The 20758-nt window shown below is 51.7% G+C and overlaps 1 protein-coding gene across 2 annotated transcripts in view; it reads right to left on the minus strand.

The window, feature by feature from the left end:
• MAP1B (microtubule associated protein 1B) overlaps positions 1-20758 on the minus strand; it is a 97409-nt gene that overhangs the window by 17907 nt on the left and 58744 nt on the right. The window contains exons 1-3 of one of the 2 annotated variants that reach the window (XM_051833247.2): positions 11212-11597; positions 9042-9124; positions 6445-6585 (exon numbers count right to left, since the gene is read on the minus strand). In XM_051833247.2, the coding sequence (XP_051689207.2) occupies positions 6445-6576 (132 nt within the window). In that variant the 5' untranslated portion in view covers positions 6577-6585; positions 9042-9124; positions 11212-11597. Of the gene's footprint in view, positions 1-6444; positions 6586-9041; positions 9125-11211; positions 11598-20758 lie in introns of those variants that run through there. The other variant, XM_051833246.2, reaches the window with a different exon arrangement.

The following is a 20758-nucleotide window of genomic DNA, read 5'->3' on the forward strand; positions in this document are numbered from 1 at the left end:
GCTGCCTCCCAGGAGGGCACAGTAGCAGGAAGCTGGAGTCCGGAGGGGAGCAGGGGTTGGAACCCAGGCACTTTGATGTGGGATGTGGGCGTTCTAAGTGACATCTTAACCACTGCCTGCCCCTTAGAGTGGATTTTTTAAAAATTACATTTAGTTCATTCTAACTTTTGAAATTCTACCCTAGCTGAGAGGTATTGGGATAGGGTAGGGGTGAGGGAGTGTCAAGGATAGAATCCGGCTGAGTAGGGGTGTTCAATCCCTAGTTCTTTTTTTAAGAAAGATTATTTATTTAGAAAGATGAGAGTGGGAAAGAGAGGGAGAGAAAGGCAGCTCTTCTACCCACCGCTTTAGTCATTACAGCCCATTAATGTAATGGCTGCCCATTACAGCCAGGGCTGGACCAAGCCAGAGGCCCAGAATTCCATCCTGGTCTCTTGTGTGTGGCAGGATCCAAGCACTTTAGCCATCACCTGCTGCCTCCCAGGGTTAACATTAGCAGGAAACTGTACCGGAAGTGGAGGCAGGACTCCATCCCAGGCACTCCGATGCAGATGCAGCCATCAGAAGTGGCGGCTTCATCCACTGCATCAAACACCTGCCCCCGTCACTAGCTTTTTTCTGTGAGGTGTGAAGTCACAAGGTTCAAAGAGCAGGCAACGGGACACAGGAGCATCTCCCTGCGGTCCATTATTTTACCTCTACCCAAAGAGTTTCTACAAAATGCAGGGCATGATCCAAAGCAAAAACACAGAAAAGCCATGAAAGCAACAGCAGAGAGAGGTCAGGGAACAGAAAACTATAATGTCCAAGGCAAAGCAGAAAAGGAAGTCTGCACTGCTGGACTAGTGTCTAGCGAGAGGGAAAAGCCCTCCCCCTGGAGAAGAGTGACACGCAGCGTGCGAGCAGGGACTGGGGTGCAGGGGGGGAGGGGAACAAAGGCCGCCTTGGAGTTGCACAAGACCCCTGATTCCAGAGTTGGGGATCAAGGAGCACCCAGGGTGACTGCCTCAGGGGCAGGGACCGCAGCTCAAGAGCGCCCAGCCCAGGGCAGCACACAGTCAAGGCTGACGCAATGCAGGGATGACGACAATGAGGAGGGTACAACAAGGTTAGCGGTGGCAAGGAAGCCTGCGGTGCATTCTTCAGACTTGGAAACAGGCTGCTTCTCAAGGAACTGGGAGAGATCCATCATAGAGCAAACATACTCGGTGTTTCTGAATAGCAGGAAACATCTGTACCTTTGTACCTTGGTTATCTTTGTTTCCCTAATACTTCAAAGTCTTTAAAAAAAATGGAACTAAAAGATAGGTTTATTTTGCTGTGAAATAATTTTGATATGTATGCACGGCTTTTTTGAAATCTGCATCTTCCGTGACCTTTTGGAGGACCCCCTCTTTCATAATCAAACTGGTTGGACTGCACTGAACGTGGCCAATCCAGCACTAGCACGCTCTTCCTGGAGAGGGTACTTGGGATGTGACAGGAGCCTGCTGGGACTCGTCAAACACACTCAGTGCTACCCTGCTTCTCACAAAGATGGCTGACACACATGACTGGGAGAAATATGGCTTCGGGCAAAGATAATCTTTTCTGTTAATTACTTTTCCTGATTAAGTGCAGGCATACTGGAAGAGGAAGGAAGATAGAGGAAATAAATGGCTTTATTGCAGATGATGTTAATGAAACAAGATTTGAACATCTAAAGTACGGCCCACTAACCACATTTCCTTCTTTGATTAGGTTACTTGCCCAGCTGATGAGGAAATCCAGGAGACAGGGTATCTCTGGGCCTTAGCGAGCGTAAAACAGAACCTCTGAGCCATGTGAGCACAGAATTGGATGGATTTTTAGGCAGCCATATAAGTAGCGCTGCTTAATGTCAACCTGGAGAGAGGTCTCCTCTGGGCTGTCTCCAGGCCCGTTTCTGTCCTGTGGGGCATTCACTTGGATGAAAATGGTGAAAACATGAAAGTGAGAGGCATGGAAAACATGGGATGGCAGAATTACTGTATTTATAAAAAGGTCTTGACACTGAAAGATAACGGCTAGGTCAAGTCTAACAGGATGGCATTCTAAAGGGATAAATGTAAGGTTCAATAAACCAGCAGGGTAAAGTGCAGGATTGGGACATGTGGCTAACAACTATATCCTTGGGATGGAAAAGACTCGGGGATTTTAGCTGACAGTGAAATGGATTTATCATGATGCTAAAGAAGCTTACACTTCAAGGCTTCTCACTGGCATGGTGCCCTACCAAAGCTGCGTCCTAACTGTGTGTTAATAATGGTATTTTCTTCTTAAAAGGAGCTCTGAAATGCTATAAAATGCAGAGTTCCTCAAAGCCTGCATTTCTGTTGACATTTACTTGTGCATCGTGATGATCAAAAATTACTTTGACTTATTTAACAGAGGACGGTATTGAAGACGGCAGACATCACTGATTCTCGCATTCCTAACTTGATGAAATGACTCCTGGAATATGGTGTTCAGGTTGAGACACGGCATTTTGGAGAAACTAGCCCCAAAACAAATGGAAACTCGTCTCCTTGTCCTCAATCTCTAAATACTAGACAAGGGCCCCTTTCTCTTCTGAATTCATTTCTCCTAGACCATGCCATCATCTGCTAGGTTTAAAATATCTCTAATATGATAATGGATTCCAAAGTAATATCCCCAACTCCAAGTTCCTTGAGCTCTGGACTCAGATTTCCACTGTCTGCAAACTCCGAAGCGCTAATGCGTGACCAGGATCTGAGCTCTTGCATTTCCCACAAACCCATCCCATCTCCCCTTCTGGATGAATGATGACCAGGGGAGGGGAGGGAAGAGAAGGAACTTTTAATCATTGTGAATAGCTGTGAGTAAAGATAAAGATGATGAACGCGGAGGGGGAAACTGGCAGTGCTGGGGAAAGGTATCCAAGACACTGGATGCGGGGTGAGGAGAGGGATCACATTCTCTCCTTGAAGACACAATGAGACAAATAAGGAGAGAGTTTCCAACAGAGAGGCTGGAAAATGCCCCAGGAGAGGATGATTTCACCATCCCTGGACTTCAAGGAGCAGTGGGTGAGCCAGAGGACTGCTCCGCCTTGCTAAGTTCTGGTTTTGTCATTGACCTCCAGTGATTAATTCTCCAAAACCCTGAAGTTCAAAGCAGACTGACAGTTCTGCTTTTCCAGTCTATCGTTCTTAGCTATTCTTGTTAAACAAACAAATGAGCATTTTTGTTTTTACAAAATTGTGTTTCTGGTTTCTCTGCAGTTGCCTTGTATGTTTAAAGGACCTGATCAAAGGGACAGAGCTGAATACCAAATGACTTATAGTTTCTCTGTTACTGAGCCATTCTGTCCTGAACTTGTTTTTACAAGCCAGCAGGCACTCAGAGATCCAAAGACTGATAACCCCATTGGTCTGGCCCAGCAATTTGCAGTCCACTTCGGCTGTGGTTTCCTTCCTTCCTCACCCGTGACGTCAAAGAGAGAAAAGCCGAGTTGCTGTGGTTGGGCAGGAGGAAGAGAGTGAATGCTGTCGGATGTCTTCCTCCACTCCTCCCCTTCTCCACTGGTCGGTTCTGTTAGGGAAAACCTCTACCATATGTGTTGAGCAAGACTTCCTCCCAGGTATGAGGGTAGGAGATCACAGGAGCAAACAGAGGCGACTGGGACACAGTAAAGACCTGCCTAAGTCGAATGGAGATATGTGCCCGTCAGAAGCCTCTCCGGGGATTACAGACCCTGGGGAATCTGCCCTTGCACACGGCTCAGACTGCACAGGTGAGGCTCACACGCCACAGGTAATTTCCTTCCGTAATTACTGGCAAAATCTGACACGTGCATAGTCCACTGTGCTGTGGCTCTGCTTCTGTGGTCTTGGCAAAATGATTTAAGCAGCGATATTCATAACACCCTTCCTTATCTAGATGGATGAGTTGTGATCATAACTCCTGATTTAAAATCCTGGCAGTGACAAACATTACACATTTCCTTTGCTTGGTTTTACAAAAAAAAAAAAAAAAAAAAAAAAAAAAAAAAAAAAAAAAGCCAATGATGTGGGAAGCATCCAACCACTTGAAACTGTAGAACCTCACAGGGATGCACAAACGTGCCCATGTGTGTATACACAAAGCCAAGAGTTCAGGGCTGACCGGAGCCTCCAGGCAGACTACTTCACTGCTCACCAGGTCACAGGCCTCCGCAGCTCCCCTCCGCCCAAGGCAAGATGCTGAGAGCGTGTGTGACCTCTGAGCTACCAAACGCCCATCTGCCACCAGGTGCGACAGGCACACGGGACTCAGAGAATTCCGACACTGGAGCGATCACACACCACTGTCAGGGCAGTAGACAGAACTGTAGCTCCAGCTTGGGAATGTCAATCCCATCGAGCAGGGGCTCACTCAGCCTTTACCATGTGCCAGTGCAATGGATGCCAAGAGGAAGGCGATGGGGTGGGGATGGGGGAGGGGGGAGGAGCCTGAACTGCAGCAGCCTTGAAGGAAGACAGGCACACGTGACAGAGGAAGCCAGGCCCAGATGTGCGTGAGCCCTGAAGCCTCTATGGCGGGGGTGGGGGTGGGGGTGGGGGGCATCCCTGGGGATCCCCTTCTCACTTTGGGGAGCCAGTCCTGGGGGCTTCGAGATACAGACCCCCCCCCCCCTTCTGAGAGCTGAGTTTCAAATTCGCAGTAAAATGATCCCTTGCACAGTTCCGTGCTGGCCCCTGATCCCCTGTGGAGAGGGAGGAGCATGATGTCACTGGACCGGTGCTTTCCCAGGAGCTGCCTGGGGCAAGCCAGGGAAGGCAGACAGTTTGTTCACAGCTCTTGCTGGGGAGGAGCACAGAGACCTCTTGCTGAAGTGCCAAGGCTAAGGAGGAAGAATTGCATAAAGACGCATGGCCCTTCGCACCTGGGAGATGCCGCCATGCCAAGAAGACAGCTTTCAATGGCCATGAGCACAGCCTTCAGCTGCTCCCTTTAGAACCTGCTATCGGGCCGGTGCTGTGGCGCAGTGGGCTAAGCCACTGCCTGCCATGCCGGCATCCCACATGCGGGCCGGTTTTAGTTGACTTATCCACTTCCAATCCAGCTCCCTGCTGATGCGCCTGGGAAAGCAGTGGGTGATGGCCCAAGTATTTGGGTCTCTGCCATTTATGTGGAAGACCTGGACAGAGTTCGTGACTCTGGTTTTGGCCTGGTCCAGCCCTGAGCTTTGTGGCCACTTGGGGAGTGAACCAGCAGATAGAAGGTCTTTCTCTCTCTCCCTCTCTCTGTAACATTGCCTTTCAAATAAATAAATCTTTGGGGGGTTGGGGGAGGAAGAGGGGCTGGCATTGTGGTGCAGCAGGTTAACGTGTTGCCTACAACACCAGCATCCCATTTGGGTGGCTGCTCGAGTCCTGGCTGCTCCACTTTTGATACAGCTCCCTGTTAATGTGCCTGGGATGGCAGTGGAAGACAGACAAGTGCTTGGTCCCCTACCACCCACATGGGAGACCTGGGTGGAGTTCCAGGCTCCAACCTGACCCAGCGCCAACTATTGCTGAACCAGCACATAGAAAACTGAAAGATCTGTCTCTCTGTAACTTTGCTTTTCAAATAAATAAATAAATCTAAGAGAGAAAGAGAGAGAGAGAGAGAGAGGGAGGAAGGGAGGGAGGGAGGGAGGTGGGTGAAAAGGTGCATTATTTTGAAAGGCTTCCTAGCCAGGATGCTCCAGCAGAAATAAACAAATTAAAATCTTGGATCTGATTTTTACCAATACCACTAACTTCATACACTCTTATGTAATTCACATGTACCATCCTCGACTGAGACATAGCCATTAGAAACACTAAAGATCCAACTCTGGTCCTGCTACTCTAAGCACCTTTTTCTTGGGTCACAGACTTTGTGCCCCATTTTCCTATATGTCTCCTTATCCAGAACCCTCTCCCTTTCTGGGATATTCTTACAGCCCAAGTTCCAACACTGTGACCAAGCATTAAAAGCACAAGAAATGAGAAAGAATCAGACTCCCCCTGCCCCAAAGTTGGTACAAGTTCTGAAAGAGCCCTAAGCAGTTAAATCCTACCGAAAGCCCTAGAGGGTTTCTGGAGGATTCTTTCGGAAAACAGGAAACCAGAGTTTTCTTTTGGGCTCTGTAATTTTGAGTTTTCTCTATTATTTTTGACATCTGTAAATGTTGACTGTTCCACTCCCCAATTCCCAGCCCATCTATGGCTCCAGCACATGGAGATTGGCTCCAATTCATCACATCTAAACGATGCTGGCGAGAAGCCCCAGGACTAAAAGTATTTTGGATCACACAGTTTGTGCTGATTTCAAAGGAGCTGTGACATTCCTCCCCCTTCTTCTGTCTCCCCTAGTGCTTTCAGAGAGCAGCCTCAAAGCCACAACAATACCCACGCCACTGGAAGCCTAGCTGCTCCCCCGACAGGAACCCACCTCTTGATCCGTGAAAATCTCTATGAAGTTCTGGAAGGAGAAAGAGCCGGATTGGAGAATGAGCTCTCCGGTATTTTCAAAGCACTGCCCGGTCAGCACGAGCAGCTTGTGCCGGGCAGCGTCTGTGATCATTAAGCGCACCTGAAACAAAGCACAGAGCGTGGGACGTGAGCGTGGGCAGCACCGCCGTCCTACCTTCTGGCACTCAAGGTTTATTACCAACAAAAGGCGCTCATTCCCGCAGAGCCCTGGTCCGGGTGGGGGTGGGGGGATGGAGGGACTGCACGGAACCCTGGCTGGAGGAATCACCCACAATGAGTGTGCTCATCCATCTGCCTGTGAACGCCACGGTCAAAGTTTCGCTGCAGCCAAGACATCAGTGGTGGTGGACTCTCTCGCCTAGCTCACTCTTCTCTTTCAAAGCGGTCCTCACAGCTGGCAAGCATTTGCTCCACAGCTGTTGGGACGTCTCTGCTAGCAGCGTGCGGTCTGTGGGCTGGGGTTGGGGGGGGAGGGAAGGCGGGCGAAGGGACTTGGGAATAGCTCCCAGACTGAGTCACCACGTACAGTCCGGCTCCCCCAGGGGCCCCAGCTAGGATCCCGAGTCAGCCTCTCTCACAGGATCCCGTGCCCTGCAGGCCACACGGCCAGCACACAGCTCCAAAGGCAGCGGGATCAGCAAGGTGCTTGACACGGGCACAGAAGGGAAAGGCTGCCCCTGAATAGCAATCTTGGAAATTGAATTGCAAATGGTTTGCACCAAAGAACTCTCTGTGAACTCTCAGTGGCAGGAAGCCAGCTGTCCTACAGCAGAAACACTCATTTCAGGACCGGGGGTATTTGTTCCCAGCCTGATTCATAAATGTCCACGGCATGCTATATGCCGGGCATCACACTAGGCGCCAGGGGAGGGTACAAAAGTAAACAGGCCTTGACCCCTGGCCCAAGGGCTCCCAGGCTAATCCTGGAAAAAACGCATGTCTGTAAGTCATGTCTCAACCCCATCTGCTCCGCCGGCCATCTGGATCCTTAGTTTTCCTTTTCCGTTTCTCACAGCTCTTCCCGGCAGTGTGCCTGGACAGATACGAACCCTGCAGCTTTTTTCAAGTTATAATTGCTTCCCGAATGGGTTATGCGCAGAGGTTGCTATCCCTTCACTTCCCTCAACCTCCTGCCTCCAGTGGCTCATCAAGGGAGCGCTGCTGATCTGAAGCAGGCAAGTGTGTGTCACACGGCTCCACTGGCATGGCCAGAAAAGTAGCAGCAACCCATGGGCTCACTGACAGGGGACTGGATACACAAGTGTGGCACATCCACACGAGGGAATATTATTTGGGCAGAAAAAGGAATGCAGTGCTGATCTGTGCTACCACATGGATCAACCCTGACAATATCATGTTGGATCAAATGAGCCAGGTACAGACAGCCACATGTTGTATGATTCCACTTATATGAAATGTCTAGAACGGGCAAATCCATAGACAAGAAGTGAATTAGTGGCGACCAGCAGCAAGAAGGAGTGGGAGGGACTGCTAATGAGGCTTGGGCAGGTGGGGAGCATGACGGATATGTGCTGGAATTAGATAGTGGTGGTGGTTTTACGACATTCTTGATATTCTATAAGGCAACTTAAGATAGTGCATTTTCTGGTATCACTTTAATTATAGCACAATTCAAAAAATATAGCACGTCGGCAGAGGTTCTCAATGCATGGGCAGAAGATGCTGCAGACAATGGAGACACAAAGGAGCCTTGGCTACTTTCATGTTGCAGAAGCAGCTCAAGCTCAGAGGCACCACATTTTCAGAAAGGGGGTGGGAAATGGAGCTGGACCACCTCCTCTGGCTGGGGTGACCTGGGACTGCTGGCTTCAGCCACATTCGTTCTTACCTAGGGTGGGCTCTGGGCTATCCAATTACACCCTCCAGCAACAATTCCATATGGTAGTAATAATAATAATAACAATAGCTAACATATACCTTGCAGTCCTTATGCACAACACTGCTCTAAGCACTTGGCACTTCTAAGCACCATGTCAAGTGCAAACATTGAACTGGAACGCAAGGGCTGTTCTGATCTCCAGCTCAGAGAGGTGCAATCCAAGACCAAGACAGTAAGTAAATCACTTGGAACTACCAGACAGTAAGTGGCAGGCCTGGGATCATGAACCCAGGCGGTCCGTGCTTGCCCGCCTTCCAATCATAGTAAGGGGTGCAGGAGGTCTCTGCACAGCGTTTGCCTCTGAGATGCCATCTGTCTCCAACTCTGGTTCCTGCGTGTCTTGGCCTGAGGACTTGCAGTCCCCGCTCCATCCCACCCAGCACACACTCCCATTTAGACCCTAAATCCACCCCCCCACCCCAGCTTCAACCGAATGTCACAGTTCCAGCTGGCATCTTCCACTCTGTCCTCATTGGGAGGTGCCTTCTAGGGTGGCGCCGAAGCAGAGAACTGACCACTGCCTAGGGGTTAAGGAGGGCAGATCCCTGGAGCTAGGACTTCTCCTCCTGTGCCCCTCTCCTGCCCCTGTTGGCCCAGCCCATCTCACCAGGTGGGTCTCCGTCCCGCGCCAGGACCCCGAAGCGTCCAGTGCCTACCTCAGTGCTCACTGCTTCGTCTGAAGGGTTGATCAGGACCACGGTCTCTAGAACGTCACTTCGGTGATGGAGGATCTTTTGTCCTGCAGGCACAAACACACACACAAAAGGACAGCCCTTTAGCTCTGAGGGATGAAAGCCACAGAAGAATTCCTGCCTGCGCCGCGGGCGGCCGCCGATGCTGCACAGGGCCCTGGGATTCGCCGCAGAGTCTCAGGAAACAATCGGGGCAGCTAAGGCAGAGGGCGCGGGTGCAGCAGGATCCCCCCCAGGGCTGGGTCTGTGTGGTCCAGGGCCCCTCTCGCTCTCACACCCTCCAGTTTTCATAGTCAGATCGCCAGGCAGCCTGGGTGCCTTAACGGCGATTTTCATCTGAGAAAAGGGGCCCTTGACATTTCCTTTTTCATGGTAATTGGGGATGTTTCTCCATATCAGCCTTTCTTCTGGTGAGAACTGCGCCAAGATTAATTAGAAGCCTCTTTGTGAAATGAATGACATCCAGAAACCCCAGCTAACAATTAGCCCAACAGCCAGAAAGGCTCGCAGTCTGCAGGGGGATTCATTAAGTAATGCACTTGCTCAGAGCAAACTGGAGAAACCATGTGCAAAGGAGAAGTGGAGAGTAGCCCTCCCGCCGGACAGGGGCAGCCCGATGGCCCTCTGCGGGCAAGCAGAGCGGACGGAGAACAGCAAAGCAGGGTGGGGGGCGAGGGAGCCTGCAGGGCTCTTCCCTCCACATCCCTGGCTTTGCACAACTTATAGGTTCTAGGGCCACACAGGGGCTCCACCCATCCCCCAGCCAAAGTGGACTGCGGTGTTCAGAGCCCCCCTCCCCAGACAATGGGATGATAGGGCTGGGTGGGACCACAGCAGAGATGCTCTGCCAGCTGATAAGAGGCAGAGGAGAGGGCGTTCCCTCCGGGGGCGCCTTGTGGCTGGGCAGGGAGGCAGGGCCCGTCCACTGCTTAGAAGTACAATGGGGCTGGGGGGGAGGGGGAACACAGGACACAGTCTGAGGGAGGAGGACGGGAAGACTGTGACCAGGAACATGGCTCAGCAGCTCTTCAAACACCTGAAACACTTGCTCTGTGAGGCTGCAGGCCCACTGCTGGACTTGTACAGATGCAGATACTTGTACGGCAATGTTGGGCGCATCCACAAAGACAATGCAAACACCCATCTATGGAGGGTTAGATGCAATGCAGCCCAGCCATGCCATGCCATGCCATGGAATACTACGCAGCCACTAAAAGGACTACATTCAAATAATGCCAGGACACAGATGAACCTAGAAACCACTATACTAACTGAAATAAGCCAGACACAAAGGGCAAATACAATATGATTCCGCTTATATGAAATATCTCGAACAGATACAGTCACAGAATCAGAGAGTACAGCGAGGTCGCCGGGAGCTGGGTGGGGGTGCGGGTGGGGTGGGGAATGCAGTTATTGTTTAATAGGCACCGTTTCCATTTGCGGTCACAAAAACATTTTGAAAATAAAGGCGATGGTTGTTTCAACCTTGTACATGTAATGCTACTGAACTGTACATTAAAAAATATATGAATTCTAGAATTTGCTGGATATTGCTTTCTAGCTTTTTGGTTATTTTTGACAATCCTGTGTATTTAAAGTGAACTCAAAATAAAATTGAATAAGCCCAGGATAAAATGAAAACTGGCGAAACAGACAGGTCCAGGCCCTTCCATCAGTGGCTTCCTTAAGAAAATGCTTTCAGAGGTTTTGATGGCACCAGGCTGAGACAAAACAGAGCCAACGCACAAGGCCAAGGAGGAGCGAAGTTGGCTCCCTGAGCACAGTTCTGGTAACGGGCGCCGGGGCACTCAGCAGCAGGGTGTCCGCATCGGGGAGGAATTCACAAAAGCCAACCTGCACAAGGTGCACAGAAGTGGCCGGCAATGAGAGCCCAGCCCCTTTCTGCCTCCAGCGAGCGGATGGAACGCCCCCAAGCCTGCTACCTGCACCCAAGCCGCCACGCCACCGCAACGCGGCCCAGGCTCCTGCCCGCACAGCAGCCCCAGCTCTCCTGGCCCTGCAGGGTGTGGCGGGGGCTCCTTAACATCCGCCAGCCAGGCTGGTCCTCTCTGTCTGCACCCCCTCCCCATCCCCGCAAACCAAACAAATGCCACCAACAGCCGCCCTTTACCTCGGCTCCTAAGCTGCTTTTCGGACCAGTTTGCCCAGGAATCCAACTAACGATGTCCTTTTAGTCCATCTTTGGAAACAGGGAGAGCAGCGACACAGACGTGCGCCAAGTGGCCATGGCTGCTCCTCCAACAAAAGGCTTTTGATAGGATTGATGTGAATGAAGGGCAGAGAGAGAGAGAGAGAGGAGAGGGAGGGGAGAGAGAGAGAGAGCGAGAGAGCGAGAGAAGCTTCTAGCTCTGGTCACAGCCGCACTGTTGGCCAGATCCTTCCCCAGTACCTCGTAACCAGGGGCTGGGCCTCCCTGGGGCCTGGCAGAGGGGCCTGTGGCGCCCCTACCCAGTGTCCCCCTGGGTGCCAGCCTCCCCTGCAGGCAGCTCTGGGCGCAGGCGGCTGGGACAGGCACGGGGTTGCATAGTTGGGGGATGTTTCACGCTGGGAACCCAGCCAGGCATTCTGTGGCAGAGGCCACCACCCCCGGCTGCAAAGGTCGCATTCAGATGCTTCAGGAAAGAAGCGCCCAGAAGGAAGGGGCAGCGACCGACCACGCCGGGCCCTGGCCGGCCGCTCTGGGCTGCAGGGAGTGGATAAGCCGCCTTCCTCAGCTTGGGCCCCTTAGCAATGCCTGTGCCGCTTACTGGGGCTGAGCCTGGTGGGGGCAGGGCGGCAGCCAGAGCACTTCTGTGACAGAAAGGGTCTGCTCCACCTCAGAATCCCAAGAAGATAGGCTGGGGCCCCTGGAAGCAGCGGGGTCTCGCAGACAATGGGACCTTTGTCTGGGCTCTCCCAAGGCTGGCGAGAAGGACTCATAAAAGCCGCCTGGACTTCCCAATCATGGCTAGGATTCTACCCCGCCCCCTGCTCTTTGAAAATCTGACAAGACTCCCTCCCTCAATCGCTGTGTCTTTTTAAGGCGGGGCGCTTTTTTGGTTTCTATTTTACTACATCCACGTGATTTTGAAAGCTCTTAAAGCAAAAGTGTTATTTTCTATGGGGATCCGTTTCTAGGATGAGTATGGGCTCTCTTGTCCCTGGAGCATAAGACTCAACTACACGCACACACAAGCACACACAACTGTGGATGAATGCAAACACACACACACACACACACACACACACCACTGAGAAGCGGCTACCACCAAACCCCCACGGAGCTCAGAATCTTGTCTCCCCGCAGTGCAGGCCCGGGATGCAGCAACCAGGGGGGCTGAGGCACAGCTAGCCCACAGCAGCCTCAGCCCAGGCAGGGAGGCACCGCTCGTGGGACAGCCTCGAAGGCGCGCACACTGGATGCAAAGTGGCAAAGTGGTGAAGAGAACTTGGGATGAAAATACCCAGCGCCGCTGAAACGTTTCCAGCGGTCATTCGGGGGCCAATCACTGCTGTCTGGAGATGCAAAGCTAATTTCCACTCCCATGAGTGATCACTTTATTTATTTATTTGACAGGTAGAGTTATAGACAGTGAGAGAAAGACAGAGAAAGGTCTTCCTTCTGTTGGTTCACTCCCCTAATGGCTGCTACGGCTGGCGCTGCGCCAATCTGAAGCCAGGAGCCAGGTGCTTCCTCCTGGTCTCCCATGCAGGTACAGGGCCCAAGCACCTGGGCCATCCTCCACTGCACTCCTGGGCCACAGCACAGAGCTGGAATGGAAGAGGAGCAACCGGGACTGGAACCCTGCTGCAGGCGGAGGATTAATCAAGTGAGCCACAGCACCGGCCCCGATCACTTTATTTTTACAACTTCCTATTCCTGGAAAATGAACACTTTGCAAGTAAAATCTAGAAACAATAATTAAAGAATAAAAACCCTTGATTTCTATGAGAAGCTAAGGAGGTTCCTAAATCACTGCTCAGCAGGGGCTGGGTAGGGCCAGGGGCTGGGGACTCTAGAGGGGAGAGGGGCATGGAGCAAATCCCCTGCCCCAGCTCTGCCCCTTGCTGTCACGTTCCCAGCACTGCCCTGTCTTCAACCTCCAACCTGTCCCAGCCCCTGCCAGGTACAAACACAGAGTGGATTCTTTATGGAAAAGGCACTTGTCTTTAATTTTTGCAAAAAAGATTTATTTATTTGAAACACAGAATAACAGAGAGAGGGAGACACACAGAGAGAGAGACAGAGCGAGAGACAGAGAGAGAATCTTCCATCTGCTGCTTTACTCTTTAAATGGTCACAACGGCCAGGCCAAAGCCAGGAGCCAGGAACTCCATTCCCATCTCCCACATGGGTGGCAGAGGCACTTGGGCCATCTTCCTCTGCTTTCCCAGACACATTAGCAGGGAGCTGGATGGGAAGTGGAACAGCCGGGACTCGAACCTGCACTCTAATATGGGATGCCAGTGTCGCAAGTGATGGCTTAACCAGCTGTGCTACAAGGGAGGCCCACAAAAAGGCAATTGATATTGTGATTCAATACTCGGAAAGCTTTTAAGTGAGAATATCAAAATCCTGGAGAGGGATAGAGGAAGGAAAGGAGGGAGGGAAGGTGGGAAAGAGAAAATGGGAACCGTGAGAGTTCGCCAAGGTGGATTTTTGGAGAGGAATCGCCTCCAACCCCATGTGCAAACAGCACTGCCCAGGTCCAATTTAGCTGGCTGGATAAAGGGATCAGGAATTAGAGTGCTTTTGAGTTTTCAAAGCGTTTGTCCTTAGGTGGGGCCTTGTTCAAGCCTCACAGCGTTCCTGGGAAGTGGTGGGTACAAATCTTACCAGCCCTTCTTCGTGGTCCAAGAGCTAAGAGCCTGTCACTCGCTCAGGGCCTCACAGACACCATGGGACAGCAAGATGAGACTTGGGTCATGCAGTGCTCATGGTCACTCACCACTAAGGTCAGGCTGTGACAGCCTTCCTTTCTCCTTTCAGATCCATGTCCATCTAAAATAAAGGTTTCCATGTCATAATGGCAAAAGCCCCTTGTAGGAGACGGGCACATGGCGTGCTCCACACTGGCCAGCCAGCCCGTGCCTGCCGACTGGCTGGGCAGACCCCTCCTGCCCAGGCATCCTGGCCTCCCTCTCGCACCCCAAGGCCAACTCCTTCTTTGTTTCTGTTGAGCAATCTGCCAACTTCTCTCACTTTACCCCTAATATTCCTGGAAATGGCTTTTCTTTTCTGTTGGAAATAAATTTTTGCTTCTTTTCCCTTTCTGATGCAGGGCCCTGCATGTCACATTGCTCTCCAAGTTCTGAACATTTTGCCTTTTTTTTTTTTAAGAGAATAAAAAGAAAGACCAAGCTCCACTGCAAACAAGTTCAGATGCCTTAGAAGCAATTTTCTCCCCATTTAAGTAAGTTGAGCATTGCTTGTGAGTTAGCCAGCTTTTTTTTTCTTATCTTGGATAGCCTCTGTGTTACAGAGAATTGAATTTTTATTGAATGCATAATTTTCCCTACATTTCTTGGGCCTTATTGCCACGGACTCCTTTTCCTTTTTGTTGGCACTGGTTTGGGTTTGGTTCTCCTGTGTCCCACCCTTCCCTTGGGTCTCTGCCATCTCCTGCCTTATGACCCCCTGTCCTTTAGATGCCTGGATAAACGAATAACCACTCCCCGAGGCCTGCGAGATTGTCCCAGCATGGTAAACCATCCATGGCAGGGGCTCTAATCCAGCCTTCTGGTGCCGGGCTGGTGGCCTGGCTCTTGGTAGGCGAGGGAACAGCAGTGTTGCACACTAGAAGCTGCGCTGTGGGGAGTGGGACGCCAGGCGCATGCAGGCCTCTCGGCTCACCCACTTTCCAGGTGCTCCCAGTGGTTTTCCCAGGGGTTCGCTCTTGGGCAAAGGGACGAGAACCCAGGCTATCTAGGGTTGGAGCAGAGGCAGTGGAAGAGGGAAGCTTGCTTCCTTGTTCTTATTCTCTCTCTTCTACCCTCCGGCTGACAGAGGGAACCAGGCTCCCCGGTAGACACACAGGAGAGCCAGTGGCGCCAGTCACTCGCTCAGGGCCTCACAGACACCACAGGACAGCAAGACAAGACGGCACCAGCTCAGAGCTTCAACAAGGCACAGACACTGCAGATTGAAAAGGGGGGAAAAGGCCCACAGGTGTCCTTAAAAACAGAGATCAACATCCGCCTTGATCTTCGCCGTGGACAAGGCACCGGCCTCTGCGCTCAGACATCGAAGCCTTGACGCCGGCTCTGCCAGCTCCGTGCTCCCCCAACAAAACTGCTGCAGGCAAAGGAACCCACTCGAGTGCACTCACGAGACAGCAGCCCCCTCCTCTGCTCTTCACGAGTGAGGCCCCGGCGGCGGGGGAAGAAGGCAGCAACCTCGCCATGGGCGCTGCAGTTGCCTGTCACAGCATCCCAGGTGGCCGAGGATGGGGTGGGTACCACACGAAAAGCATTTCCTGGGTTTGCTGTCAGTTCTTGGGGTGGAGGGGGCGGGGCGTGGGGGTGACTGTGGATTCCCACACACACTACTCTCATTCAGGGAGCGCTTGAAGGTTTATCAGATTTAGTTGCACGTTCCCTCATGTGGACGTCACAAGGATCAAAGATGACAGTTTCTATGACAACGCATCCTCTGGCACACACACGGGGAAACTGAGGCTGGCGGGCAGGCTGCCAGCCAGGTGTTCCACGCAGCCCACCTGACTCCTGGTCTCCCCCTCACTGCCCCCGCCCCCGGGTAGTTCTAGGACTTTCCAAGATCTAAATCCTTACCTTTTAAAAACAGCACTGATCTCAGCTAGTTTCCTTGCAATACTGTGGAATAATCCAGCATTTAGGATATGGACTCGGAGACTATTTTTGTTCCAAGGGACATCTGCCTTGTGCCAGGCCCCCCACTGAGTGTTCTGTGGATCCAGGAGACTGCCAATTTCTGCTGTCTCTTTACCTCAAAAATGTTACTTTCCCCTGGCGCAACAATTGAACCTAACTTTGTTGAGAAGATTTCAAAGGATGCTTTTATCTTTAAAAAAAAGGGGGGGGGGGGGCTGGAGCTGTGGTGTAGCAGGTAAAGCCGCCGCCTGCAGTGCCAACATCCCATTTGGGGGCTGGTTCAAGTCCTGGCTGCTCCACTTCTGATCCAGCTCTCTGCTATGTCCTGAGAAAGCAGCAGATGGCCCAAGTCCTTGGGCCCCTGCACCCATGTGGGGGACCCCGAAGAAGTTCTTGGTTCCTGGTATCAGATCTTCCCAGCTCTGACCACTGTGGCCATTTGGGGAGTGAACCAGAGGATGGAAGACCTTTCTCTCTCTCTCTCTCTCTGGCTCTACCTCCCTGTAACCCTGGCTTTCAAATAAATAAACAAATCTTTAAATAAAAAAAAAAAAAGAATGCTTTTAAATCTTAATGTCTCTGGCCTTGTAAGAGATGTTGTGTTTCCTATTAAAAAACATACGTGTGTGGGTAATATATAAATATTGCACATATGTGTATATAAAGCCACTTAGAGAGGACACAGGTTCTGGAGCTTAATTCAGGCAAATTTGTCTCTCCATCCTGAAGCATTTGGAGCAATCCTAACTCAGGAAATGTTAAGTCAGAGGCATCAATATTTGATAAAGGGATGAATAATAAAAATGGCGAAGATATATTGAATATCTGGCCAGGTCAGGCACTGAGCTGAGTTCATGGTGTCTGCTATCTGCTTTCACCTGCACGCGAACCCCACCGCGCCTGTTTTTCAGAAAGGGGAACCGAGACCCAGGCAGAGAGGCAGCCCCAGCAGCTTCCGTGGCTCCTCCCACAGCCTGCTGCCAGCCTCAGTTTCCCTGCGGCCCTGCCCACTGAACAGGTGGAAACGTGGATCTGACGCACAGGTGAGAGGCAGGGCCAGGCCCCTGGTGCATTTTCACAGACCCCCAAGGGGAATGCAGAGGGCGCCTCCCGCTGAGAACCGTCGGGGAGGTGCTGCTATTTAAAGGGAGGCCAAAGCGGATGCTGGGGACAGACGGACAGCACAAGAGGAGTAACGGTGCCCCTGCCTTCTCATCCCACCCCCACCCCAAGGTGACCCCTAACTGCAGCGCTGTTCTGGTCCGCTAACAACCACCGTCCCTACACAGAGGCATGGACAGAAGGGATACTTCACCGACATGAAATTATCCAGTAAAAACTCACACCCAGTTTTCAAATTCAACCCCAAACTCTCCGGGTGTGCTTTTCTCAGTCACAGCTGTGGGACGCTCTGGGCGGGGCTTTGCTTTCCATCAGTGGCCGGAGAGACGCCTGTGTGTAAGGCACGCTCCCACGGAGTCCACCTGTGGGCTCACAGGGACCCTGGTGGTTCTGCCGACAAGGACTTCCCTGCAAGGGGAGCACGGAGACACGGACAGCACTCAGAATCCCTTTCCCGTGGTGTGATGTGTCACCGCCCTCCCCTCCACACACACTGCGAGAGTTCTCTCCCTGGGGACTGAATGGGCTCCTTAAACGCTCACACACCTGTTCCCAGTCAGTATCGATTCTTGGAATCAGCTGACAGGTTGCTCTGACATTCAGTTTGCCCTCAAACTCCTGCCTTTGATCAAATGCAGGGAGACAGCTGACCTTTCACCCTCATCTGGGACCAGCAGGACCAAATCATCATGCTATTATTACCCCCAAAGAAGACTGCCCGGAAAACAAAAATCCAGTTAGTCATTTTTAGTAAATAGTTATTGAAAAGGAAACGGAAAAGGGAGAAACACAAATCGCCGGGTATAATGCATATTAAACCTAGCATCTGGTAGCCACCAATCCTCTGGCAAAGCTTTCACTGCAGGCCAGGGCTACATAGCGAGAGCCGATATTTTCCCGGTCAAGTCCACAGGGAGCAAGGCAACCAGCATTGGCTGCACTGGGCTGGGACCCAGCAATCAGCTTGGTGATCTGCCAGGAAGTACCTTAAGGTCAAGGTACTGCCCCTAAAAGGATGAGGCTCGGAAGACCCCGAGAGCTGGGCCTGGCAGAAGGGGTGTCCCCATACTAAATCAGGCACGGTGGTTCCTTCAGCCAGGAGGAACAAGGCTGGTCACGCCTCTAACATGTTTCCCAGGAGCCTTGGTTCATCCCAAGGGACCTGTGAGTCTCACTGTTTGTTTGTGTTCACCTGTACACTGCCTCATTGGCAAGGGAGGGGTGGTGATGGCAGTGAGCCTCAGCCCCTGTGTGTTTCCACTTTACACTGTGCCCGCGGGGTTCAGTCACCGCCAGATGCGTGGCCGCCCAGGAAAGTACACTCAGTCCTCACAGCCTTGGTCTTCCCTCTCCCAGGGCAGAGGGGTGATGCTCTGCCCTCCATCCTGGTTCTCAGCTCGTCTCTGTGGAGGTGGACTGGATCCCAAGCATGTTGCGTCCGTGATTGCACGCCTGTCCTATGCACCCATGACCACAGACGGCCTTTTAATACCTCTGCTGCATCTGCAGGTGCCGGTCTTTGCTGTGCAAATCTCATAAACAGCCCTAGAAATGCATCTCCTTTTTCTTCTAAGCAGAGCGGAAGCCAGTCTTTCTCTCCCTTCTACGCCCTGCATGGTGTCCTAACAGGCAGCAACAGGAGGAGGGTGCCATCTTGAAGACTTGCTAAGCTCCGTGAACAGAAAGCCCTGGGTAGGTACTTCCGCCCAAGTTACTAAAGTTAAAGAGAACCTTGCATTAAGGACTGGGGAGATTGACAGCTCTGACCACATCTTCAGAGATTCCACCACAAGGGATGTTGGGCACCGAGCACAGGTAGTTCCAAGTTCTCTTGGGCGGGCACGGAAGCAGAGACTTCATAGAAGAACTTGCTCCAGGCCGGCGCCGCGGCTCACTAGGCTAATCCTCCGCCTTGCGGTGCCGGCACACGAGGTTCTAGTCCTGGTCGGGGCGCCGGATTCTGTCCCGGTTGCCCCTCTTCCAGGCCAGCTCTCTGCTGTGGCCATGGAGTGCAGTGGAGGATGGCCCAAGTCCTTAGGCCCTGCACCCCATGGGAGACTAGGAGAAGCACCTGGCTCCTGCCATCGGATCAGCGCGGTGCGCTGGCCACAGCGTGCTGGCCGCGGTGGCCATTGGAGGGTGAACCAACAGCAAAGGAAGACCTTTCTCTCTGTCTCTCTCTCTCACTGTCCACTCTGCCTGTCAAAAAAAAAAAAAAAAAAAAAAAAGAAGAAGAACTTGCTCCAACTAAACCTTTCACCTGTCCTCCCTCAACCAATCCAGCCCTGTGTGTGGGCAGCAAATGCAGCATTCTCTTAGGGATGCCACACAGAGCTGGCCTTCTTCTTGCTTTTCACACCAGTGTTTCTAGAGGGGATAAAGAGGAACAGGAGCCAGCTCGCTGGCCACTGGGAGACAGTAGCTGTACGAATCCATCTGTAGACTCAGGGAAACTTGGCATAGGAAACAAAAGTATCCGTTCAAGCCATATGTTTACCCAATGTACACGTAATAGGCGGGGATTCGTTTCTGACAACTCAGTCAAATCAGACTGGGGCCAACTTCAAAGCATAGTGTATGCAACCTGGACCAAGGTAGATGCCGAGAGAAACAGGCCCGAAGCCCAGGAGGCAGAAGTGGCTCAGATGAGGTGGCCAGGTAGTCTGATCTCCTCTGTCTTCCTAAAATCCCAGTTTAGAACTAGTTCATGGAGGAAGGAAAATCATTCCACGACTTTGCAAAAAGCTTCCTCTTGAGAAAATCCCCAAATTCTACTTCTCACAAGAAATGAACAGGTTCTCCTAAGAACCACTTTCTACATTCCTATCTCAAGTTATTCTCTTTTTAGAAAAGATTTATTTTATTTAGACAGAGTCACAGTTGGGGGGGGCAGTAGGGGGGAGAGAGAGAGAGAGAGGCTCTTCCATCTGCTGGTTCACTCCTCAAATGGCCTCAACACCTGAGGCTGAATCAGACCACAAGCAGAGGTCTGGAACTCCATCCGGGCCTCCAACACCAGGTGCAGGGCCCCAAGCACTTGGGCCATCTTCTGCTGCTTTCCCAGGCGCATCAGCAGGGAGCTGGATTGGAAGTGGGGCAGCTGAGACTTGAACCAGCCCTCATATGGGATATTGGAGTTGTGGGCACCAGCTTAACCTGCTCTAACACAATGCGGCCCCTCAAGTTATTCTCTATTGGCTATTTCTTGTGTCCTTATATCCTTGGAATGTATGCAATTATCCACATCATGCTAATGAAAGCAGTGAAAGTTGGCAGCGTATGTTGTTCCTATAGAAATACCAACAGGTCAGCCGGCTCTGGGGCCGCAGGCACCAAATCAAGCTCCTGCCAGAGCTCTGGAGTGTAACCGAGGGACACAGCACCTGATTCCTCCCCAGGGGGCACCATCAGACGCCTCCCCTTGTGTGTATTCCGGAGCAGAGGCCGTCGTAGGGAGCTGGGAGGGGAGACAGGACACCCTAAGGTTGTAGAGAGCACCCCTGCTCAATGTAAGGAAACTTAGACACCCGGAATTAGGATTTTGATGCTAATGATTTAAAAAAAAAAATGTGTTTCTCTTCTCTGGTTCATTTGCTTTCAACATAAAATCTCTGTGCACTTTATTACATAAATCGTTCTTTCAAAAATCTTGGTCAGTTTTTATTTGATATAAAGAATCACAACTTCCCAAAGGTATCTAATGG

This window comes from Oryctolagus cuniculus, chromosome 14 (genome assembly GCF_964237555.1).
Source record: "Oryctolagus cuniculus chromosome 14, mOryCun1.1, whole genome shotgun sequence".
Classification (NCBI taxonomy): domain Eukaryota; kingdom Metazoa; phylum Chordata; class Mammalia; order Lagomorpha; family Leporidae; genus Oryctolagus; species Oryctolagus cuniculus.